We start from the raw sequence: 26,551 nt of genomic DNA on the forward strand, positions 1-26,551 counted from the left end.
ATCTGCTGCCCTTGTCCTTCTAGATTGTAGTGGTCATGGGTTTGGAAGGCGCTATCTGGGGAGGCTTGGTGAATTCCTGCAGTGCATCTTGTAGATGGTACACACTGCTGCTACTGTGAATCAGTGGTAGAGAGAGTGAATGTTTGTGGATGTGGATGCCAATCAAGCAGGTTGCTTTGTCCTGGACCGTGTCAACCTTCTTGAGTGTTGCTGGAGCTGCACTCATCCAGGAAAGTGGAGAGTATTCCATCACACTCCTGACTTGTGCCTTGTAGATGGTGGACAGGTGCTGGGGGAGTCAGGAGGTGAGTTACTCGTCGCACGATTCCTAGCCTCTGACCTGCTCTTGTAGCCACAGTATTTATATGGCTGGTTCTGTTCAGTTTCTGGTCAATGGTAACTCCCAGGATGTTGATAGTGGGGGAATTCAGCGATGGTAATGCCATTGAATGTCAAGGAGCGATGGTTAGATTCTCTATTGATGGAGATGGTCATTGCCTGGCACTTGTGTGGTGTAAATGTTATTTGCCACTTGTCAGCCCAAGCCTGGATATTGTCTAGGTCTTGCTGCATTTGGACATGGACTGCTTCAGTACCTGAGGAGAATGTTGCTGAACATTGTGCAATCATCAGCAAACATCCCCACTTCTGACCTTATGATGGAAGGAAGGTCATTGATGAAGCAGCTGAAGATGTTTGGGCCTAGGACACTACCCTGAGGAACTCCTGCAGCGATGACCTGGAACTGGGATGACTGACCTCCAACAACCACAACCATCTTCCTTTGTGCTAAGTATGACTCCAACCAGTGGACAGTTTTCCCCCTGATTCCCATCGACTCTAGTTTTGCTTGGGCTCCTTGATGCTACACTCGTTCAAATACTACCTTGATGTCAAGGGTAGTCAGTCTCACCTCACCTCAGGAGTTCAACTCTTTTGTCCTTGTTTGAACCAAGGTTGTAATGAGGTCATGAGCTCAGTGGCCCTGATGGAACCCAAACTGAACGTCAGTGAGCAGCTTATTGCTAAGCAAGCGCCGCTTGATAGCACTGATGATGACCTCTTCCATCACTTTACTGATGATGGAGAGTAGACTGATGGGGTGGTAGTTGGCTGTGTTGGATTTATCCTGCTTTTTGTGTACAGGATGTACCTGGGCAATTTTCCACATTGCCAGGTAGATGCTGGTGTTGTAGCTGTACTGGAACAGCTTGGCTAGGGGCGCGGCCAGTTCTGGAGCATAAGTCTTCAGTACCATTGCCGGAATGTTGTCAGGGTCCATAGCCTTTGCAGTATCCAGTGCCTTCAGCCGTTTCTTGATATCACATGAAGTGAATCAAATTGGCTGAAGACTGGCATCGCTGATGCTAGGGACCTCCGGTGGAGGCGAGATAGATCATCCACTCGCCTGACGTCATCACACATTATTTTACGCTTGGTCAGGTTGGGCACGCGCCTGCCCGACAAGCGTTATATTCTGGCCATTATCCTTGAACCCATCGGGAATTAGTAGTGGCTCAGGGATTCTCTCAAGCTTGCAACGGTCTCCCATGGCTCCTGAAGGTAGCTCAGCCTCCCAGAGCGGGGTCCCTCTTTCAATGGCATGCACTGCCTGATAGAGAAACCCAACATGGGGGGGGGTGCCTGCTGACAGCCACCCCTGCCCTGACATCCAAGCCCCTCCCCACCGCCCACCAGCAACCTCCTCCCTGTGACTCCCAACCTACCCCACTCACTTGTCTCCAGGGATCCAGCAATGATGTCTTGTGAAGGCCTCAGAGCATTACCAGCAGTAACCATTGCTCCCAGTGGGGCTGCTGGCAATGGGGAGCTACTGGCCTCTGATTGGCCAGCAGGTCTCGGCAGGATATCCACCCCACTGGGGCTCAATTCTGTGGGAGGCCTGATGCTGCCCGCTAAAGTGCCTGATTGCATTTAAATAGTGATGGAAGCCCCTTGGAGAGGTGACATAGGTTTCCCATTATTCTCCCATCACATCACCTACATTAAATTCCACCCACTATCTCTTATATTCTCTCACTCTGTTCCCTTCTCTCATAGGCCTTAATTTTCGCAACGACAGAGAGGTCTTCTGTCGTTGCAAAGATAAAGGAAGAAGCCAAATTACAGAAGTCCCGTCCCCAAGCACTACCATTTTTGCGGGGGCGGGAATGGGCCCAGGTCAGGATTTCTGTGTGCTCGTTTCACAGAGGCAACTGCCGATATAAAACAGCAGCTGCCTCCAGTCATGTCTGAATTTCATTAGCCAGGGGTGGGAAACATGACGTATGCAGATTAGACTTGGTAGGTGCAGGTCTAAACGTTGCGGATTCCTTGGAGAAGTGGGCCACCCTTTAGGAGAGATGGGGTACCCCTTTGGATATGATCCTGAGACACCTTTGGGAGAGGTAAGGTACCCTTTGGGATTGTTAAAATTGGACATGAATGTGCGTTAAAAGGGGCATAAACTTATTGGAACTGTCAAAAGCAACTGTCAAGATGCATGGCCAAAAGGTCAAAAGCATCTGTGAAGCTATTAAGGCATTTAAAACTCCTGCCCTTAACACAGTTTTTTCAAAGATTTACAGAGCCACAAAAAAATCATTGCTTGCTATTTTACCCTGTTTGTTGACATAAGCCTGAGGGCATAGTTACTGGATTTGTGCTGCATGACTGATTTCACAACCTTCCTTTGTCACAATGATTGCCTTCCATTTCACAGCTCCAAAGGGTTATAGACTCTTTGAAGTGGGACTATGAATTCTAATGCTTGTTTTTATGAGTGAGTATGTTCTTATAAGGGATTATATAGTTGAAGGAATGTAAATGTAGCGATTTGGTTTTTATGAATGAGTTTTTTTTTAATGAAGTCTGCAATAGAAACTTAGAACTTTATTTTATTTATCTCATCATGGCTCCTGAAGACTTCCCATGGTGGATACTGGTTGGGTTGGTTTATTAGGTGTAAGGGCAAAGGGTGGTGGGTGGGGATCATGGCACAGTGCCATACAGTCAGGAGAGAGTGGCCCTCGCAGTCCTCAGTATTCACTCTGAACCCCATGAAGTCTCATGACAGCAGGTCAAATATGGGCAAGGAAACTTCCTGTTGATTATCACCTACTACCAGTACTCATCATGTTGAACTTGGAAGAAGCACTGGGAGGCAAGGACACAATACACTCTGGGTAGAGAACCTCAATGCCCATCACCAACAGTGGCTCAGTAGCACCACTACTGGCTGAGATGGTGAGTACTGAAGGACATAACTGCTAGACTGGGTCTGTGCAGGTGGTAAGAGAACCATTAGTATTGGCATCTGCCTGCCTTCGGAGACACTGGACTGCGCCCAGGGTGCATGTCACTTCTGTATTGAGCATTGTCTCTTGTGTATTGTCTATTGTGGCTGTAGAAGCTGTTTTGTGAGTGGCTGATACTCCTCGGCCTTCTTCTGAGGTCCCCAGCATCGCAAATGCCAATCTTCAGCCAAATCAATTCACTCCACATGAAGAAACAGCTGAACACATGATGCAGGAAAGGCTATGGGCCCTGACAACATCCCGGCAGTAGTACTGGAGACTTGTGCACCACAACTAGCCGCACTCTTAGCCAAGCTGATGCAGTGTCCACAAAAAGTAGGGCAAATCCAACCCAGCCAATTAAACCCCATCAATCTACTCTTGATCAAAGTGATGGAAGGTTCTTTGACAGTGTTATCAAGCAACACTTACTCAGCAAAAACCTGCTTATTGATGTTTATTTTGGGTTCCGCCATTCGGCTCATGTCCACATTACAGCCTTGGTTCAAACATGGACAATAGAGCTGAATTCCAGAGGTGCTGTGAGAATGATTGACATTGATATCAAGGCAACATTTGATGAATGTAATATCAAGGAGCCCCAGTAAAATTGAAGTCAATTGGAATCAGGGGTAAACTCTCCATTGGCTGAAGTCATTCCTAGCACAAAGAAAGATGATTGTTGTTTTGGGGATCAATCATCTTAGCCCCAGGACATTGCTTCAAGAATTTCTCAGCACAATTTCCTAGGCCCAACCATCTTCAACTGCTTCATCAATGATCTTCCTTCCATTATTAGGTCAGAAGTGGGGATGTTCACTGATGATTGCAGTGTTCAGTATCTGAGGAATTGCAAATGGTACTGAAGCAGTCTATGTCCAAATGCAGCAGGAGCTGGACAACATTCAGGCTTGGGTCATACAAGTGCCAGGCAATGACCATCACAAAAAAGAGACAATCTAACAATCTTCCCTTGACAGTCAGCAGCAGTAACATCACTGATTATCTCACCATCAATATCTTTGGGGTCACCATTGACCAGAAACTTAATTGGACCAGAATGTAAATATTGTGGCTATAGGATCAGGTTAGAGGTTGGGAATTCTATGGAGAGTAACTCATCCCCTAACTCCCCAAGGCCAGTCCACCATCTACAGTACATAAGTCAGGAGTGTGCTGCAATACTCTTTACTTGCCTGGATTAGTGTAGCCCCAACAACACTCAAGAAGCTCGACACCATCCAGGACAAAACAGCCCATTTGACTGGCACCCCATCCACCATTTTAAACATCTACACCCTCCACCACTGGCGCTTAGTATGTACCATATGCAAGATGCAGTGCCAGAACTTGCCACGACATCCTACAAACCCATAACCTCTACCACCTCAAAGTACAAGGGCAGCAGGCGCATGGGAGCATGACCAAGTTCTCCTCCAAGTCGTACACTGTCTTGACTTGGAACTATAACTCTGTTTCTTTACTGTCGCTCAGTCAAAATCCTGGAACTCCCTATAGCTCTGTGGGTGTACCTTCACCACATGGACTACAGTGGTTCAAGAGGGCAGTTCACCACCACCTTCTCAAGGATTATTTGGGCAATAAATGCTAGCTTAGCCAATGTTGTCCCAGTTGCATGAAGGAACAAAAAAAAAACTGCCAGTCTCTGCCATTTTCTTACACTCTCTTAATCTCTCACATTCTCTTTCTTTCATACACTCTGATGATCCCTTTCTCTCTCTCTCTCAATCTCCCTCACTCTCTGTCTCTCTCAACCTCACACACACTCTGGGCAGGATATAATAGGGCGCCATAGTCCCCATCCCACCTCGGCTAAAAAGTGGGGTGGGTGGAGGAACTCACTCATGATGGGAGCAGTGTTAAGTGGTTGGAGATGGCCATCTCTTGGGAGGCAGTCACGCCTTGGAGAGCTGCCGACCATCTGAAGCAGTGCCACCAGGAGCAGTGGACACTGCTGGGACTTCAGGCAGTCCCACCATGCCAAGCAGCCCAGGTTAGTTTGGGGTCTTGCTGGCAGGTTGACAGGCCTTGGGAAGGGCCGGGAGTTGAGGAAGGTGGAAGGCTGGGTTAAGGTTAAGGGGGTGGGTTAAAGGGGGCATGATCTTGGTGGCCTCTGATGGACCTGGGGGCTGTCAAAGGAGGCTACCCCCCATTTCCACCCAGCTAAAGCTGCTGGGCTTCCCAACTGGCATGAGCCTCCCCACGAGGCCGTTTAATGATCATTAATTGGGCACGTAAAGGCCTCAAAGGGTTAAGGGCAGGTGAACCACTCGATGGCTCCCCCATCCCCCGTTTTATTGCAGTGGGGCTGTGGAGGGCAGGAGGTGGTGGGTGCCCGCTGGATTTTACGTGTCCCTTGCTTTTAAACCCATCATATAATCCAGCCCCCTCTCAAATTTATTCTCTTTCTCATTCTCTCTCTCTCAGGTTAAGCTCTCAGACTTTGGATTTTGTGCCCAAGTGAATGAGGAGATTCCAAGGCGAAGATCTTTGGTTGGGACACCATACTGGATGGCTCCGGAAGTGATAGCCCGATTACCATATGGACCAGAGGTAAGTTCCACTATAGGCAGGCTATGTCAGTGAGGTTGGTTCCTCTAGCTCTGGGGTAGGGGATCCTGATGGAGGAACAGGCTGATAGGGAAAGTGGTGGAAAGCATCACTGGGGACTGACATCAATAAGGGAAAAATGTCACCAGCCACAAGCCAAGTCTCAGTCGAAGCCGGGATGTCAATGCAGTTGTTCCCGATAAGTTAATGGTTACATGGGCCTTGTTCAGGAGCGAAGGGACATTCTGAAGGGCGATACAGAAAGGGGCTGATGGATGATGGCTGATGGCTGATCCATTAAGGATAGTGGTGGGTTATTGGGGGGTGGGGGGAGGAAGTGGAATAAGAAGGAGGTTAAAGGGGTTAGACCCCAGCAGGCATGCTTGGCAGGAACCATTAGAAAGGACAACTGCTTGTAAGGAGGCAGAAACCTCAATTGGCTCTTCTTAGAATGGCAGGAATGCTGAAACAGGTTCAGAGGGTGGTTGTAGGCTTAACTGAGGTGAATTCAAGCCTGAAATGTGTAAAGGAGAGTTAGAAGAAAGAGTAGTGATGGGGTGAAGCAAGGGATTGAGACAAATGACCTGAGAGGCAAGAATTGAGAGGTGGCATGACTGGGTGACAGGTGGGGAAGGGGGCAGACAAGAATTGCCTAAGAGATAAAAGTAATGGGCTTTGGACTATTAAGGTAGCCAAAATGTGAATGCAGCTGGGTACAGAGGGAACTCAGGTTACATAGGCTTGACAGACATTAGACGAGACCTGTTCTGGTCATAAGCAGAGAGCTGGGATGAAATGGAATGAGATGGTCCATGTTAAAATCTGAGACCTTGTGGTGGGAGGAAGTTGACTTTTAGATGGGGTAGGTCAATATGGAGTGTCCACAAACTAGTGCCCAGGTGCAGCGACAGTTGTAGAGAGGGAGTAGGGGGCTGAAGCACTGGCCCTGCCATGCTTGAGGTGTTAGTGCTGGTGTGTTGGGGTGAAGCGTCCGACAGCATTGGTGCAGCAACAGTTGTTGGGCTAACATGAGATTGTAGACAGACAGTAAAAATACTCCTTTATGTTTGCAGGTGGATATTTGGTCACTGGGCATCATGGTGATGGAAATGATTGATGGAGAGCCCCCCTATTTCAATGTCTCTCCTGTGGAAGCCATGAAGATGCTCCGGGACAATCCTCCTCCTAGACTGAAGCTGGAACACAAGGTCAGTATAGAGTAAGAGCTGGGGCCGAGGATTGAATCAGAACGTGATGAATGTCGATCTGTGAAGATGCTGTGAACAGTGGCCAAATTGATCAGGAGAAGAGCTCTGTCACTGTCCTTTTGTATCTTCAGTTCCTTCAAAATAATAAAAATCAGCAACAATACCCCCTCCTCTCCTCTTTGGAACCACCATATATTCCTAGCTGTACACAGAAGAAGTACACGCCAATGACTCACACAACAGCCTCTACTAGCATTGCCACTTTCCTGTAGGACTGAGCAATAAATTGTGGAAGCAGACATCCCAGGGCTGCTTCACAATACTGTCCACAAAACATTTACTGATAAAGTGTTCCCCCATGTCCACACGCATCCCCCCCCCCCCCCCCCCCGCCCCCCCCCCCCCCCCCACCACCCCCAGCCCCCAGCCCCACACCCTGAGACCCTGCTTTCGTACCTGTACTGCTGGTTAGACGATGTTGAATACGTGTCTCAGTCAACCTGAACCATCACTTTAATATTTCAGGTTACAGCCGAGCTTGTTAGTGTACCAGTGGCACAGCTGCCAAATCTGCTTAAAATGGATAAGATTTTAATATTCTTCTAAATATTTCAGAAATCTATCAGTAGGTTTAACTTTCTAATTAGTATTATGATTTAGATGGTGGCAGGTGAGGGGGTGGTGGTGGTGCGGGAGACAGTGATTACAAATCTATTTAAAAGGAGCATTCTTCAGAGAAATTAGGCAGAGAAATCAAGGGCAAGAATCAAAGAGGGCCTCAGTGAAAAATAGTGGGAACGGGACAAGTAATGTTAAAAAGACAAGCCTTAAGGCTTTGTGCCTTAATGCGAGGAGCATTCACAATAAAGTGGATGAATGAACCATGCAAATAGATGTAAACAGGTATGATATAGTCGGGATTACGGAGACATGGCAGAGTGACCAGGGATGGGAACTGAACATCCAGGGGTATTCAGTATTTAGGAAGGACAGACAAAAAGGAAAAGGTGGTGGAGTTGCATTGCTGGTTAAAGAGGAAATTAACGCAATAGTGAGGAAAGATATTAGCTCCGACGATGTGGAATCTGTATGGGTAGAACTGAGAAATGCTAAGGGACAAAAAACGTTAGTAGGGGTTGTATATAGACCCCCAAACTATAGTGGTGATGTTGGGAATGGCATTAAACAGGAAATTAGAGACGCATGCAATAAAGGAGCATCTGTAATTATGGGTGACTTTAATCTGCATATAGATTGGGCAAATCAAGTTAGTAACATTACCGTAGAGGAGGAATTCCTGGAGTGTATACGGGATGGTTTTCTGGACCAATACATTGAGGAACCAACTAGAGAACAGGCCATCCTAGACTGGGTATTGTGTAATGAGAAAGGAATAATTGGCAATCTAGTTGTGCAAGACCCCTTGGGGATGAGCGACCATAATGTGATAGAATTCTTCATCAAGATGGAAAGTGACGTAGTTGATTCTGAGACCAGGGTCCTGAACCTTAATAAAGGAAACTATGATGGTATGAGGTGTGAGTTGGCTATGATGGATTGGGAAACGTTACTTAAAGGGATGATGGTGGATAGGCAATGGCAAACATTCAAAGAGCGTATGGGTGAACTGCAACAATTGTTTATTCCTGTCTGGCGCAAAAGTAAAACAGGAAAGGTGGTCAAACCATGGCTTACAAGGGAAATTAGAGACAGTATTAGATCCAAGGAAGAGGCGTACAAATTGGCCAGAAAAAACAACAGACCTGAGGATTGGGAGCAGTTTAGAATTCAGCAAAGGAGGACCAAGGGATTGATTAAGAAGGGGAAAATAGAGTACCAGAGTAAGCTTGCGGGGAACATAAAAACTGACTGTAAAAGTTTCTATAGGTATGTGAAGAGAAAAAGATTGGTGAAGACAAATGTAGATCCCTTACAGTCAGAAACAGGGGAATTTATAATGGGGAACAAAAAAATGGCTGACCAACTAAATACATACTTCGGTTCTGTCTTCACAATGGAGGACACAAATAACATACCAGAAATGTTGGGGAACACAGGGTTTAGTGAGAGGGAGGAACTGAAAGAAATCAGTATTAGTAGGGAAATGGTGCTGGGGAAATTGATGGGATTGAAGGCCGATAACTCCCCAGGGCCTGATAATCTATGGGGTGAATGGTGTAGCAGACTCGATGGGCCGAATGGCCTAATTTCTGCTCCTATGTCTTATGGTCAACATCCCAGAGTACTTAAGGAAGTGGCCCTAGAAATAGTAGATGCATTGGTGGTCATGTTCCGAGATTCCATAGACTCTGGAACAGTCCCTACAGATTGGAGGGTAGTTAATGTAACCCCACTATTTAAAAATGGAGGTAGAGAGAAAACAAGTAATTATAGACCAGTCAGCCTGACGACGGTAGTGGGGAAAATTCCAGAGTCCATTATAAAAGATTTAATAGCTGAGCAGGTAGAAAACAGTGGCAGAATCAGAGTCAGCATGGATTTACGAAAGGGAAATCATGCTTGGCAAATCTACTGGAATTTTTCGAGGATGTAGCTAGTAGAGTTGATGAGGGGGAGTCAGTGGATGTGGTTTATTTGGACTTTCAGAAGGCTTTCGACAAAGTCCCACATAAGAGATTAGAGTGTAAAATAAAAGCGCATGGGTTTGGGGGTAGTGTATTGAGATGGATAGAAAACTGGTTGGCAGACAGGAAACAAAGAGTAGGAATGAATGGATCTTTCTCCGAATGGCAGGCAGTGACTAGTGGGGTACCTCAGGGTCGGTGCTGGGACCCCAGCTATTCACGATATATATTAATGATTTAGATGAGGGAACTAAATGTAATATCTTCAAATTTGCAGATGACACAAAGCTGGGTGGGAGGGTGAGCTGTGAGGAGGATGCAGAGATGCTTCAGGGTGATTTGGACAATCTGAGTGAGTGGGCAAATGCATGGCAGATGCAGTATAATGTGGATAAATGTGAGGTTATCCACTTTGGTAGCAAAAACAGGAAGGCAGATTATTATCTGAATGGCTATAAATTGAGAGAGGGGAATGTGCAACGAGACCTGGGTGTCCTTGTACACCAGTTACTGAAGGTAAGCATGCAGGTGCAGCAGGTGGTAAAGAAGGCAAATGGTATGTTGGCCTTCATAGTCAGAGGATTCGAGTACAGGAACAGGGATATCTTGCAGCAATTGTACAGGGCCTTGGTGAGACCACACCTGGAATGTTGTGTGCAGTTTTGATCTCCTTATCTGAGGAAGGATGTTCTTGCTATAGAGGGAGTGCAGCGAAGGTTTACCCAATTGATTCCTGGGATGGCAGGTCTGACATATGAGGAGAGATTGAGTCGGTTAGGATTATATTCGCTGTAGTTCAGAAGAATGAGGGGGGAATCTCATAGAAACCTATAAAATTCTAACAGGACTAGACAGGGTAGATGCAGGAAGGATGTTCCCGATGGTGGGGGAGTCCAGAGCCAGGGGTCACAGCCTGAGGATATGGGGTAGACCATTTAGGACTGCGATGAGGACAAATTTCTTCACCCAGAGAGTGGTGAGCCTGTGGAATTCATTACCACAGAAAGTAGTTGAGGCCAAAACATTGTATGTTTTCAAGAAGGAATCGGATATAGCTCTTGGGGTGAAAAGGATATGGGGAGAAAGCGGGAGCAGGTTATTGAGTTGGATGATCAGCCATGATCATAATGAATGGTGGAGCAGGCTCGAAGGGCCGAAGGGCCACTCCTATTTTCTACGTATGTTTCTACGTTTTAACCAAAGAAATTGGGAACCACTGTGCTCGTGCAGCCATTCACACACTGGATCTGCAGACCACTTGAAGTCTCCAGAAACTTTCCATTGTGTCGCAAAATAATCCTTCTCGCAAGCAGGAGAAACACACGGGAAAAGAGAAGAAAGTTAAAGAGAAGCTGCCCACTTCACAGAAATTATTGGTATGTAGTCATACCCAACTTTAGGGAGCTTTTAGCTACAGAACTCTCAATTAAACTAAAATATCCTCCAGAAATCTGTCTCGTTCACCAACCCCACAAGCTAAAGATATTAAACTGGTGAACATGACCCTCTGTCTGTTCAGACAGAATGTGCAACTAATAACAGACAGGTTTTAAAAAAAAGTTTTTTGTAAACCGTTTTCAGATGCGGTTATACAGTTTTTGTAAATAACTGAGTTGTTGGAGATTAAATAAACCAGTAATAAGGTTTATAAACAAACTGTCAATCTATATTGGTTTATGTTTGAGAAAAAGAACTGATGATCCTTATACCAAATATCTTGATTTTTAAGAATTTGTTTCCTGGCTTATGAGTTGGTGGTGCTCACATTATAGCATAGAAAAGGAGGTATATTCAGAACGAGTTGCCCAGTAATGTAGAACGGTTTATGATTGGGTAATACAGAGGGGGTAAACTATGTGCCTATTTTGTGGCTTGAGTGGGAATAGGTTAGCTGGGATATATTGTGTTAAAAGAGGAACACTGTTAAAGTTCAGAGTTTAATGGCCCACCCAAACTGATTTGGAAATAAAAAGACAACAACAGGAACTTTATATTGTTGCCATTAACATAGAATTGTATCCCAAGGTGTTTCACAGAGGCATATTGAGCACCTAAAATAATACAATTACATCAGAAACTGTGAGCTTTGAGAAAGCAAAACAAAAGTACCAGACAGTCCCCTCCAGTCATTGTACCAGACAGTGCCCTTGCAGTCATGGTACCAGACAGTGCGCTCCCCCAACCACCCCCCCACCCCGCCCACCCCAGTTACTGTACCAGATAGTGCCCTCCCACCCGCCAACCGGTCAAAGGACCAGACAGTGCCCTTTCAATCATTATACCAGAAAGTGTCCCTCCCAGTCACTGTACCACACAATGTCCATCTCACCCCACATTCCAGAATTGGTGCTGTTGAACTGTTTTATCCCATCTTTAAAATCCATGTTTTTGTGTGTTTTATGTGTCTTGTATGTGTGTGTGTAGGGATCTAAGAAGGGGTAGAGTTTAGGTTATAGAGTTAGAAATTTGCAGTTCATATTTCTTTCTTTTGCAACTGATTAATGACAATTTGTTCAATAAACAGTTATTTACTTAGTAAGTTTACAAACCTGGCACTCGTATTCTGTTGACATAAATTAAACAATTAGGTAGAATTGGGGCAATCTGGTAGTTTGATAAAACTTTTTCACATTTGTCGTGGCTCGGGGAACAATGGGGCTTGATATTTTGGTGCACTATCTCTAGTGAGTCGTGACAAAGTTTGGGGGCTCGGGTCCAGGAAATTTTGGAACAAAGGACAACGACACTTGGGCGTAGGTTTAGAAGTAAAAAGCTCAAAGGATACACCAGGTTTGTACTGTCAAAAATAAGATGGCACTGGAAACTGCTAAGTGGAAGAAATGTCCCTAATGATTTTACATGGGATCCCAAAAGCCAGGTTAATCGAATTGGCAAGCAAATTAAAAGTAGGATCGCCTGACAAAGACAGGAAGGCAAAGGTAATCAAAGAGATGACACAGCATTTAAAACTGGAAGGAATACCCGAGAGACTGAGTTCTCCAAGTGGTTCATTGGAATGGGCTCAAATTCAGTTGCAAATAAAAACATTCGAACTAGAGGCAGCAGAAAAAGGGCAGGGAAAGAAAAAGAAAAGAGAAAGGGCATTCCAAAGGGAACAGGCAGAAAGGGCATTCCAAAGGGAACAGGCAGAAAGGGCATTCCAAAGGGAACAGGCAGAAAGGGCATTCCAAAGGGAACAGGCAGAAAGGGCATTCCAAAGGGAACAGGCAGAAAGGGCATTCTAAAGGAACAGACAGAAAGGGTAGAGAAAGAAAAAGAAGGAGAGAGAACTTTTCAAAGGGAGTTAGAAATGGCAAAGTTAGAAAAGGAGGAAAGAGAAAAAGAGAGGAAATTCCAGCTTAAACTGTTGGCAGTTAAATAAGAGACAACAGTAGGTGAGGCAGGGCTTATTTCCAGATCAGAACCCAGTGGGGAGATATTTAACTTTGTACAAGCTCTTCTAAAATTTGAGGAAAAGGATGTTGAATTATTCTTTATTTCATTTGAGAAGATAGCTAAACGGATGAACTGTCCAAAAGAAAACTGGACATTGCCCATGCAGAGAAAATTGATAGGTAGAGCATGGGAAATTTATGCTTCGCTGTCAGAGGAGGTTTCTAGGGATTATGATGTGGTGAAAAAGGCCATTTTGAGTGCATATGAGTTGGTCCCTGAAGCATACAGACAAAAGTTTTGTAATTTAAGGCAACAGCCTGGGCAAACTTACATTGAGTTTGAAAGAATTAAGCAAATTAGTTTTGACAGGTGGATACAAGCATTAGTAGTTGAAACTATCTATGAAGTCCTCAGAGAGACCATTCTCTTGGAAGAATTTAAAAACTCCCTCCCTTCTGTAATAGGAACCCACGTTGAAGGACAAAGGGTTGCAACTGCTAAACAAGCAGCTGTAATAGCTGATGATTATGAGCTGATCCATAACTAAACCTTCTTTCCATCACCCCCATAAATCTGAAAAGGATAGAAAGTGGGAGAGTGGAAGGAAGGCAAGTAGCCAGGGTAAAGAATGGATAGCTGGGAATACTTTGAGATCTCCTCCCCAGATCAGGAAGGAAGGTACTGAGGGTGGAGGTGAAACTCGAAGGCCTAAGTGTTTCCATTGTAATAAAGTGGGTCACATTCGTTCAGAATGCTGGGAGTTCCGAGGGAAGCCCATGGGACTTATTGGAGTTTGTAAGAGTGAGTCCAAAAATGGAATTCAAAAAGAAAATGCCAGGGACCAAATTGTAGCTTTAACTACAAATAAGTGTCTGGAGGTAAACAGTTCTGTGATTGCAGGTGAAGTGAATAAAGTAGATGAGAGATATAAAGGGTTTTTGTCTAAAGGAAAGATAATCCCTTTTTCATCAAATGATGCAGCTAAACCCATAACTATATTAAGGATACAGGAGCAACTCAAACTCTTTTGCTGGATAAGGACTTAGTTTTCCCTCCAGAGAGCTCAATGAAAGCTAAAGTATTGGTAAACGGGATAAGTGGAGTGTATATTAGGTGCAATTGGAGTGTGATTTGTTGTCTGGATCGGTAGGAGTGGTTAATAAATTACCCGTGGATGGAGTTGATTCACCCCTGGGGAATGATTTGACAGGAGTGAAGGTTATAGCTTCACCCATAATAATGAAAAGTCCGAGAGAGGCTAAAGAGACGGAGCAGTTACAAGAACAAGTTCCTGGTATTTTTCCCATCGTGTGTGGTGACCAGAGCAATAGCTAAACAAAGTCCGTCACCTGAGGTCAAAGTAATAACATGAGCAGATGTTAGAGTAGCCGAAAATTTCTTTAAGGATGAGGATAATTCAAAGGAAGTGGTTGGCATGTCTTTGGCTATTCCTCCCTCAGTCTCTGCACTCAGTGACTCCTCATCCTTGGTAATTTCAATCACACTTGAATTTCCCTTGTCCTTTCTCATCTAAATTTACTGCCCTTCTGTCCTCCCTAAACCTTTTTTACAACTAACCCTGCAGCCTTGTCTTCTCCTGTGCCCTCCCTATTTGCATGATCTCAATCACTGACAAGGTTATACCCTGTGTCCCTCACACCCCCCACATCACCCAAAGCTGTAAAAGCCCCACTCTTTCTACATCCACCTTTGAAAAAAAATTCCAAAGTCACTGCAATAGCACTTTCAAACTTCCAACATCCTAGCCTGTGGCCCTCCATTTGCCATGGCGCTGCTACAGCTGTCAGTCTGCTCAGTCATTGCCTCTCTTCCATCTTTGATACCCTCACCCCCAGTAAAACATTTACTCTCTCCCATCCCTAAAGGTCAAGCCAAACCTCCCCTATTCTTTGCATCCTCTCCCCCAACAAGTGGGAAAATTACATGGACTTCTTTGTCACTAAGATTGAGACCATCTGCTATTCCTTTTTCCCCTTGCCCATCTCTTCCCAGGTTTATCCTGCCCCAGCCCTAAGCATATCCTCTCTGAGCTCACCATGTCCATGAGACTCATCTCCTGCTCCCTCAACCCTATCCCCACCAAACTCCTGACTACCCAAACTTCCCTTCCTGGCCCCCATGTTAGCCGATATTGTTAACGGTTTCCTCCCTTCCTATTCAAACTTGTTGACATCACTTGTCTCCTCAAAAAACCCACCTTTGGAGTCTATTTATTTGTGAGATGCCTCTGTGAAGTGAACATATGAACAATGACAGACAGGAAAGGCACAATTTATACACTCCCCACCCAAAGCAATAATGTCGTCTGGGAGAGGCACAAAGTGCCTTGGGATGTTTATCTACACCAAAGGCATGATATAAGTGGGATTAAAATATTCAGACTGAGCTCTGGTAATGGGGTTGGGGAATTGTGATAGAATATTCCTACCAGGTTGTTCTCTTCAGCTCTGTCTTGCTCGTTAACTGATGGGCAATGTTTTTCCTTCTGCAGGTCTCTCCAATTCTCAGGGATTTCCTAGACCGGATGCTGGTTCACGATGTGACAGAGAGAGCTACATCCATTGAGCTACTGGCACATCCATTTATGCTTCAGGCTGGACCCCCTGACTGTATGATCTCTTTGATCCAGGCGTGTAGACAGTGATTGCTTTATGGAAGGGTTTGTGTGTCCAAACAGGGAGGTGTCACCCTGGCCTAGGAAAGTAATAGCTCAGGCCCAAGTTCTGTGCTGAAAAAAGAGGTGGGGTTCTGCACTCCTGGCTGAGATTACATCAAGATTCCAGCTTTATAACAGGAAAGGACCGAGCAGAGGACAGCGGGAAATCAAAGTTTTTACCCTAGACAGTGCAAATCTTCTGGGCTCTCTGGAATACCTCACATAGGTGGGTATATTATGGTATTGATGGAATACTGGACAGGATCCACAGCATAGCACTTTCCCCAGCACGTAGTGCAAGAAACTAGAGTCGACACAGACACTGACTTTCACTAGTATACAGTACCACAGTCACTGCCTCCAACTGGGGAACAGTTCCACAGACACTGACTCTCATTGGGGGACAGTTCCACAGTCACTGACTCTCACTGGGGGACAGTTCCACAGTCACTGACTCTCACTGAGGGACAGTTCCACAGTCACTGACTCTCACTGGGGGACAGTTCCACAGTCACTGCCTCCAACTGGGGAACAGTTCCACAGACACTGACTCTCATTGGGGGACAGTTCCACAGTCACTGACTCTCACTGGGGGACAGTTCCACAGTCACTGACTCTCACTGGGGGACAGTTCCACAGTCACTGACTCTCACTGAGGGACAGTTCCACAGTCACTGACTCTCACTGGGGGACAGTTCCACAGAAGCAGGCTACCATCTGCTCACTCTGTATTTTCTCGAAGTAACATGAGGCCAGTTCTTTGGGGAATAGTTTGCTCAAAAGATTTGAGGACAATATGGTGTTGTACCAGTTTCTCTTGGCAGTTCTTTCTGTGTATATTATCCATTTTTACAGTGGGTGGCAGTATATAGCTGGATTCACAGGCTGCCTCTCAGCTTTTGTGCTCTTGCAGCTGACCTGAAATATCAATTATAAGGATCTTAAATGCACGAACTTCCAAAGTAATTCACTGAGGCATCATGACTGTGTGGGTAGGTCCAATATATAAATACAAGGACATACACTACATGCTCACTGCCTATCTTAAGAATTGCCATTGCTGGAGCAGTTCTAATGCAAAGGCTCACTCGCCCAAGGTTTTCATCCTGTTCATAATCATGATACTCATGGTCTAGAAATAATGAGAAATAGGAGCATCCAAACTCAAGGATTGGTACCCCCCATCCCTCCAAAACTTCAGACCCATGAGAAGCCTTTAGATTTACACCACAATGAATTTGCATCTCTCTCATGTTTCTAATATGAGGAGGACTTGGAGTTCTGTTTTCTGACTAAGAACAGCACTTTCCAAACCTCCAGGCTCATGACGTTTGAACAGCATGGGCCAGTGAGTGCGACGCACAGGCACAAGAATGACTAGACTGCTAGGTTTGGAGGATGGAGTCTAGGCTAGACTAGGTTAATCCTTATCAAAAACAGAATTACCTGGAAAAACTCAGCAGGTTTGGTTTTTCCAGGTAATTCTGTTTTTGTTTCGGATTTCCAGCATCCGCAGTAGCTTTTTGTTTTTATCTCTAGGTTAATCCTTATGTTGGGCAGTATTACCTAGAGGTCAAACACTGGAGGATCCTTGCAGTGATCATTGGAGAATGTTCAAGAGCCCTGCCTCAAACTTCATCTGTCACAAATATTGAATCATGTGTTTAATATTTAAAGAGCAGTCAAGGTTTTCTGATCTTAGAACAGTTTGGTTTATTGTTTAAAGTTGCTGGTGGTGATATTGTAGTAAATAACTAAACAGTTTCTAGTCATCTGAAAGAGCTGGATGTTAGTACACTGTGCATTCCTTGTTATGTTTGGTGAACTAGCACATTAGTCTGTATAAGAGTGAACTGAAGGCATCTTTGCAGACAGATATATATTTTCTCATTGAATGTGGTGCAAACCTTGTGTAGCTGTACCCCTGTGCATCACTGCATAGTATTTTATAGATCAAGAAAATATACATATATATTGCATTTTCACAAGTTCAGGTTGTCCTAAAAGCCTTCATAGCCCATGATGTGACAGGAATGAAATAACAAGTTCATTGGTAAACCTGACTTGGAGAATGAAGAGGCTCAGATGAGTGCTTTGAAATGTTTTGGGGTATTTCTGAAAACCTGGTGATTTGTTCAGTGACCAAATGTGAAATCTCGACTCACTAACACTGTAACACCAGATAATACACCTGACTGACTTTCCCTGACAAACAATCCGGTCCATGCAAACCAGAGACTTTTCCATTCTAGCAGAACTTTTTGCAATGGATTAAGAGCTCATTAATAGACTTTGTTCCCATTGTACTTGATCCACTGTTCTTAGAGTATCTTTTATATTACTATTTCCTTGTAAATATTGTCAGTTTTAAAGGGGTATTTGATTTAAATTTAGACCCAGTTTAATTTAGTTGTGCGCGGCCTAATTAATCAGTCCCAAATTGACCCTCTAAAACGGAATAGTTTGAACGAGACTCAACCATAAGGCAAGATGGGACTCTGAAATAGCAAATAATATCAAAGTTTATTTAAAAAGAAAGGAAAATATATACTTTATCAATACACAACTGACTTTTGCACCTTCTCACAAATTCTCTCAAATCCTGCCCAGGGAAGACCCAGTACCACCATGACAATATCAAACTTGCAAGCAGCAAGATGGTTCTTGAAAACTACTTCTAATCCTTGAAGTAGCATTACCTCATTACTAATCAGTTCTGTTGCGATTATCCAACAGGTCATTGTTGTTATTGGGTCAGTTTTATCGGATTTGGCCATTTATGCACTTTGTTCCATGTAGAAGAACAATGGGACATTTCATAATCTTTCTTTTATCTGAGTTTGGACTAGTCTCCATTCATTTTCTTGTACCTGCTTCAGACAGTCAAGGATGGTAGTGCTGAGTGCTGTCTGTTCCCACATGCTTAGAGCAGCAAATTAATACTTTAAACTTCAAACATTAGCACATTATCCAGCCTTTAATAACTACTTGATTAATTACTTTTTCTTCAATGATACATTGTGGCTCACTATTCACTTGATCATCTGTTGCTGGCTGGTTACTATCATACAGCAATTAATTAATACATGTGAATGACTATAAATTACAGAATACAAAATGGCTTCTTTGGCCCAATATGGTACAATTTGGTACAATATGGTGTCTTGACGTTGTTAGCTTGCTACAGTGAATATAATGTAAAAGCTTCCCTATAAACGGTCAAGTTAAACTAAAATCTGCTGTCCAGGTCTGCCTATAATAAGTATATTAATTCCATCATAGAATTATGGAAGGGTTACAGCACAGAAGGAGGCCATTTGGCCTATTGTGTCTGTTCTGGTCCTCTGAAGAAGCAATTCAACCAGAGTCACTTCCTACCTTTTCCGCATAGCCCTGCAAATTCTTCCTTTTCAGATAATGATCCAATTTCCATTTGATAGCCTCAATTGGCCCTGCTACCACATTCTCAAGCAGTCCAGATCCTAACCACTTGTTGCATGAAAAAGATTTTCCTCATGCCGCCATTTCTTTTGCCAATTACCTTTAAATCTGTGCCCTCTGGTTCTTGATCCAGTCAGTAAAACCTGAATGGGATAAAGACAGGAAGTTGAGCATGGAGTGAGGGTGAGCTTTCAGAGCTAGAGAGCAATGGCAGCCAGGATATACCATGGAGCAGATAAATATAGTACTGAAGATGTCCCAGAGCCAGCCTTGCCAAGTTGTTCCAGTACAGCTGCAACACTCTTATCTACCCAAACTGAGAATTGGTGAAATGGTTATTGCTGAGTAAGTGTCTCTTCACTGTCAGTGACACCTTCCATCACGTTTTTAAAATTCTTTCATGGGATGTGGGCGCCACTGGCAAGACCAGCATTTATTGCCTGTCCCTAATTACCCTTGAATTGAGTGGCTTGCTAGGCCATTTCAGGGGGCAGTTAAGAGTCAACCACATTGTTGTGGGCCTGGACACAAAGATTGGCTGCAGATGACACAAAGATTGGATGACTAGTGGATAGTGTAGAGGATAGCCATAATCTCCAAAATGATATAGATGGGTTGGTGGAGTGGGCGGTAAAGTGGCAGATGGATTTTAACATAGAGAAGTGTGAGGTCATACATTTAGGGAGGTCAAACAGTTACAGGGATTACACAATAAATGGGAATATACTAAGAGAGATAGATGAAGTGAGAGATCTTGGCGTACAAGTACACAGGTCCCAGAAGGCAGCAGTTCAAGTAGACAAGGCTGTAAAGAAGGCATATGGAATGCTCTCCTTCATTGGCAGAGGTATAGAATATAAAAGTAAGGATATAATGTTGGAATTGTATAAAACACTGGTGAGGCCACAACTGGAGTATTGTGTGCAGTTCTGGTCACCACATTACAGGAAGGACATAATAGCTCTGGAGAGAGTGCAGAGGAGGTTTACAAGAATGTGGCCAGGGTTAGAAAAGTGTAGCTATGAGGAGAGATTGGATAAGTTGGGGTTATTTTCCTTAGAACAAAGAAGGCTGAGAGGTGACTTGATTGAGGTATACAAAATTATGAGGGGAATAGATAGAGTGGACAGGATAAAATTGTTTCCCTTGGTGAAGAATTCTAGAACCAGGGGACGTAGATTCAAGATAAGTGGCAGAAGGTGTAGGGCGGACATGAGGAAGAAGTTTTTTACGCAGAGGGTAGTGGGTGTCTGGAATTCGCTGCCCAAGTTGGTGGTAGAGGCACCTGGATCTGCACCTTAAGTGCTGTAAGCTGCAGGGCTATGGGCCGAGTGCAGGAAGATGGGATTAGAAAGGGCACCTAGGTGTCCTCGGGCTGGCATGGACAAAATGGGCTGAATGGCCTCCTTCTGTGTTGTAACTTTTCTATGGTTCTATGGTGTCACATGCCGGTCAGACCAGGTAAGGATGACAAATTTTCTTCTCTAAAGTACATTAGTGAACCAGATGGGTTTTTATGACAATCGACAGTGGTTTCATGGCTACCATTACTGAAACCACCTTTTGAATTCCAGTTTATTCATTGAATTTAAATTCCACCAGCTGCCATGGTGGAATTTGAACATGTGTCCCCATAGGATTAGCCTGGGCCTCTGGGTTACTAGTCCAGTAACATCACCACTATGCTTTTTGTTGGTAGGACATACCTAGACAATTTTCCACATTGTCGGATTGATGCCAGTGTTATAATGGTACTGAAACAGCTTGGCTAGATGCATGGCTAGTTCTGGAGCACAAATCTTCAGTACTACAGCTGGGCTGTCGTCAGGGGGAATGGTAGCATAGTAGTAATGTTGCTGGACTAGTAATCCAGAGGCCTGGACTCGTGTTCTAGAGACATGAGTTCAAATCCCACCACAGCAGGTGGGGGTATTTTAATTCAATTAATAAAATGCTAGTCTCATTAATAAAGATTGTAGAACTACTGGATTGCTGTAAAAACCGTCTGGTTCACAAGTATCTTTCAGGGGAGGACATCTACTGTCCTTACCTGGTCTGACCTAGATGTGATTCCTGACCCACACCAATGTGATTGCTACTCAAGGGCAATTAGGGACAGGAAACCTTGCCAGTAGCGCTCTCATCCTAAGAAAAAATAAAAAAAAGGCCTGTACCCTTTGCTGTGTCCAATATGTTCACCTGTTTCCTGATGATATGTGGAGTGAATCGAATTGGCTAAAGACTGGCGTTTGTGACACTGGGGCCCTCAGGAGGAGGCCAACATGGATCATCTACTCAGCATTTCTGGCTTGATTACACTTCCTCACACCCCACTTCCTGTAAGGATTCCATTCCAATCTTCCAGTTTCCCCATCTCCATCACACCTGTTATGACAACGCAACCGACAATAGTAGCGCTTCAGGTATGTTTCCTTTTTCCTCAACCCAGGATATCCTGCCCTCACCCTTTCCATTTCTCCCAGCACCATAATAGGATTCTTCTTGTCCTCAACGTCCACCCCAACAGCCTCCGCTTTCAACAGATTATCTTCTGCCATTGTTGTCACCTCCAACATGATGCCACCACCAAACACATCTTCTCTCCCCCCTTTCAGCACTCCAGAGGGACCATTCACACTGAGACACTATGGTCAACGTTAATGGTTGGCTGATTATGTTGTTAAGGGCACACAGTTGATGGGCATTGTCTGATCCAGGACTAAGAACACATGTAAAGAGAGTCAGACACGCAACAGACTTGTGAAAAAAGTTATAGCCCATGGAATAAAAGGGACGGTAGCAACGTGGATATAAAATTGGCTGAGTAATAGGAAACAGAGGGCAATGGTCAATGGATATTTTTCGGGCTGGAGGAAAGTTTGTGGTGCAGTTCCGCAAGTATTGGGACCCTTGCTTTGCCTGATATATATTAACGATCTAGATCTTGGTGTGCAGAAGACAATTTCAAAGTTTGTGGATGATACAAAACTTGGAAGCATTGCAAACTGTGAGGAGGACAGTGTAGAACATCAAAAGGACATTGACACATTGGTGGAGTGGCAGATAGGTGGCAGATGAAGTTCAATGTGGAGAAGTGTGAGGTGATGCATTTTGGTAGGAAGAACATGGAGAGACAACGTAAAATAAGGGGCACAATTCTTAAGGGGTTGCAGGAGCAGAGGGACCTGGGTGTATATGTGCATAGATCATTGAAGGTGGCAGGACAGGTGGAGAGAGCAGTTAATAAAGCATACAGTATCCTGGGCTTTATTAATAAGGGCATAGAGTACAAGGGCAGCTAGGTTATGTTGAGCTTAAGACACTAGTTGGACCTCAGCTGGAGTATTGTGTACAGCTCTGGGTGCTACACTGCAGGAAGGATGTGAACGCATTGGAGAGAGTGCAGAAGAGGTTTACAAGAATGGTTCCAGGGATGAGAAACTTCAGTTATGAAGATAGATTGGAGATGTTGGCACTGTTCTTCTTGGAGAGGAGAAGGCTAAGAGGAGATTTGGTAAAGGTGTTCAAAATCATGAGGGGTCTGGACACAGTAGATAGGGAGAAACTGTTCCCGCTCGTAAAAGGATCGAGAATAAGAAGGCACAGATTTAAAGTGATTTGCAAAAGAAGCACATGTGATGTGGGGAAAAAACGCTTTCACACAGCGAGTGGTTCGCATCTGGAATGCACTGCCTGGAAGTGTGGTGGAGGCAGGTTCAATCGAGGCATTTAAGAGGGCATTTCTATTTGAATAGAAATAATGTGCAAGGGTACAGGGAAAAAGCAGGAAAATGACACAAAGTCATAATGCTCTTTCGGAGAGCCAGTACAGACATGATGGGCCAAATGACTTCCTTCTGTGCCATAACATTCTGTAATTCCGTGATTCTGTGGGTAGGGGGGAGGATTTCCTCATTAGCCTGCTCCTAGGCCTGGCCTAGGTCACCATTAATAGGTCCAGGCAGCGGGTACTTGAGGGGGTCGTCCAGCCCAACTGCCTGCCCCTTTTCTGCGGACACATTCATGCCTGGATGTCCCTGGAGAGGGAGCAAACAGTGTCCACCGGTACATTTGAGCCCTTCCATGACCAATGGGCACCATGGGGGCTGGAGTGTTTCATCAGCCCACCACAATGTCATTTTGACTTAGATAAGTTTCCTTTGGAGTTTTGTCCTTTTGTTACAGAGCCCCTTTAAGAGGCTATCACCTTAACTTAATTTGCTAATTGTCTTTTTTCCCCTTGTTAATTTGGTCTACCAAAAGAATATAAAGAGAGTCAGTCATGCCCTTGTCAGCTGCCTGGACATGCCATGGCGTTCCATCCTGCCAACGAGAGGCAGTGGGGCCCCCCGATGGGAGGCTCTCTGTGAGAGTTCTCCTCTTTACCATCGGGCTTTGGCGTGGAGGGTGTTGCATGCAGCAGTTCCGTGCAACAAATGATTGTTCACAGACTCCCAGGCCGCCTGCGCTTTCTGCGGCCTCAAGGAGATCGTATTCCATGTATATGTAGGTTGTCCAAGGTTGCAGCCCCTTTTCCACTATTTGAGGGGGTGCTCCTTATGTTTTGGTTGCACTTCAGCCCCACGCTCCTGAGCTTTGGCCACCTGGTGTGGAGGGGGATGGACAGGGCAACATCCTGTTAGCCTGCTCCTGGGCCTGACCAAGATGGCCATAAACAGGTGCAGGCAGTTGAGGGGGGTGGGGTCACTCAACCTGACTGTCTGCCTCTCTTTCATGGCTACTCCTGTCCCTGGTTGTCCTTGGAGAAGGAGCACGCAATATCCATTACTTGAGGCCTTTCGCGACTGGTGGGCACCATGGGGACTGGATGCATCATTTTCCCTGGAAACATTATTTTAATTTAAAATGTTTTTGCTGAAGTTTTGCTTTTTGTCACAGTACCCCTTTTAAGGGGCTGTTAACTTGTTAATTTCTTTTTCAGTTAATTAGTTTATTTGTTTTATTGGTATACTCAAAAGAGTATAAAGAGCCACTAGCTCCATAATATTAATTTATTTATGTTCCTTTAAAGATTTGATTTTTTTTTGTTACAATGCCCTTTTTAAGGGGCTGTTAATTAGTTTATTAGTTAATTGGTCTATTTGATTTTTGTTTTACTCGAGGTAAAAAAGGAAACTGGAACATTGTGTTGCTGGTTCAGAGGCAGAGATCTGTACTGCTGCATCCTGTGAATAAACCTATTAACAAGGAAAAGGTCTGTGTCTTGCTTCATACTTCACCATCTGGCTTGGATCCATTTAACAATCCACTCCTCAGTTACCTCCAATATCCCATCCCCTTCCCCTGGCATCTTTTCATGTAAGCATTGCACCTCCTCCCTTCTCACCATCTAAGGCCCCAGACACCCCTTCCAAGTGAAACAGTGATTTACTTGTCCTTTCTTTGCTGCTCACGAAGCAGTCTCCTCTAATTCAGTTCAGCCTGTTCAGTCACCAAGTGTAACCCCAAACTTCAAGTCACCTATCATTCTAATTCTTCACCCTGCTTCCACTCTGACCTATCTGTCCTAGGCCTGCTACAGTGTTCCAATGAAGGTCAATGCTAAGTCAAGGATCGGCACCTCATCTTTCGACTCAGCAATTTACAGTCTTCTGGACTCAACATTGAGTTCAACAATTTCAGACCGTTACCTCTTCCCTCAATTTTTCGGGCAGCAGGTACTGGTGATGAGACAGCTAATCCTACTTACATCTTCACTACTCATCTTTTATTTCTTTATTTGTTCCATTACCAATCTCTTTGGACCTTGCACCTTGAAACCTTTTGCTGTTCAATCTCTTCTGCCTTCCATTCTATTACAGAGCTTGTTTGTTCTTTTTCCAACCCTCCCTCACATTCCCTTCCCCTGAACTAATTTAAAACCTGTTACATCTCTAATTTTCTCCAGTTCTTGCTGAAAGGTCATTGACCTAAAACGTTGGTCTGAATTTGCCTGCAGGCACCAGGACCATAAGCATCTGCGATGCTGGGGATGTCAGGAGGAGGCCGAGATGGATCATCCACCCGACAATTCTGGCTGAAGATGGTTACAAACATTTCAGCCTTGTCTTTGGCACTGACGTTCTGGGCTCCATCACTGAGGATGGGGATATTTGTGGAGCCTCCTCCTCTGGTTTGTTGTCACGACTGGATGTAGCAGGACTGCAGAGCTTTGAACTGATCTGTTGGTTATGGAATTGTTTAGTTTTGTTTATCACATGCTGATTCTGCTGCCTGGCATGCATGTAGTCCTATGTTGTAGCTTTACCAGGTCACATTTCATTTTTAGGTATGCCTGGCCCTGCTCCTGGCATGCTTTCCTTCATTTCTCATTGAACTAGGTTTGATTCCTCCAGCTTGATGGCATTGGTGAGTGAGGGATGTGCTGGGTTATGAGGTTACAAATTGTGGTTGGATACAATTTTGCTACCACTGATGGCCAACAGCATCTTATGGATGCCCAGTTTTGAGTTGCTAGACCTGTCCTGAATCTCTCTTTTAGCACGGTGTTAGTGTCACATCCTCTCCCAAGTCAACCTGTCTAGCATCGAGGCACTAATCACTCAAAACCAGCCCTACTGGGTGGTGCATGTCATTCATATGCCTGACCAAGACTCCCAAAGCATTACTCTACCCGGAACTTGGTCTCAGCAGAAGACTCCCAGGAAATCAGCAGAAATGTTCCAAGATGTCTTCAAAGTATCTCTGGAAATGTCAAACACACCCACCAACTCCTGGGAGACCCTGGCTTGTGGCCAACCAAAATAGAGGAGGCTCATTTGGGAAGGCATTGAACACATCAAGAGACTTCATTGGGAACGTGCAGAGATGAAGTCAAGATATCGGAGGGCACAGACTGCTGAACAACCCATCTACTTAACCCTTCTAGAACTACCTGCCCCACGTGTCAGAGTTTGCAGATCGAGCACTGGACCTATCGGCCATCTCAGAACTCATCGAATTGGTGTGGGAGCAAGTCACCCTTGATCCCAAGGAAGTGCCTAAGAAGAAGAGTGCCGCACAACACAATGGAGGATGTCCTCATTGTGAAGATGGGATTTCATCTCCAAATGGGCTATGTGATAGTCACTTCTCTCAATACGGCCATGAACAGATGCAACAGTGACAGGTAGATTGATGATGAGGGCAAGTGGGTTTTTCCCTCGCATTGGTTCTCTTACCACCTCCTGCAGGTCCAGTCAGACAGATATGTTCTTCAAGACTTGGCCAGCTCGGTCAGAAGTGGTGTGACTGAGCCACTATTCAAAGACTGTCCATCATCTACAAGGCACAAACAGCACTGTAGGTGTTCCTGCTACAGATGGACTTCATCGGCTCCAGAAAGTGGCTCACCACCACATTCTCAAGGGCAATTAG

At 44.7% G+C, this 26,551-nt stretch overlaps 1 protein-coding gene across 1 annotated transcript in view; it reads left to right on the plus strand.

Annotated features, from left to right (window-relative positions):
- The window catches only part of LOC144693540 (serine/threonine-protein kinase PAK 4-like), a 62,616-nt gene extending 38,119 nt beyond the window's left edge, over positions 1-24,497 (plus strand). The window contains exons 7-10 of the mRNA XM_078563384.1: positions 5,745-5,870; positions 6,941-7,075; positions 15,569-15,686; positions 24,298-24,497. Of these exons, the coding sequence (XP_078419510.1) occupies positions 5,745-5,870; positions 6,941-7,075; positions 15,569-15,686; positions 24,298-24,497 (579 nt within the window). The remainder of the gene's footprint in view (positions 1-5,744; positions 5,871-6,940; positions 7,076-15,568; positions 15,687-24,297) is intronic.
- Positions 24,498-26,551: the final 2,054 nt, after the last annotated feature.

The sequence above is a fragment of the Cetorhinus maximus genome, chromosome 18 (assembly GCF_964194155.1).
Source record: "Cetorhinus maximus chromosome 18, sCetMax3.hap1.1, whole genome shotgun sequence".
NCBI classification, from domain to species: Eukaryota; Metazoa; Chordata; class Chondrichthyes; order Lamniformes; family Cetorhinidae; genus Cetorhinus; species Cetorhinus maximus.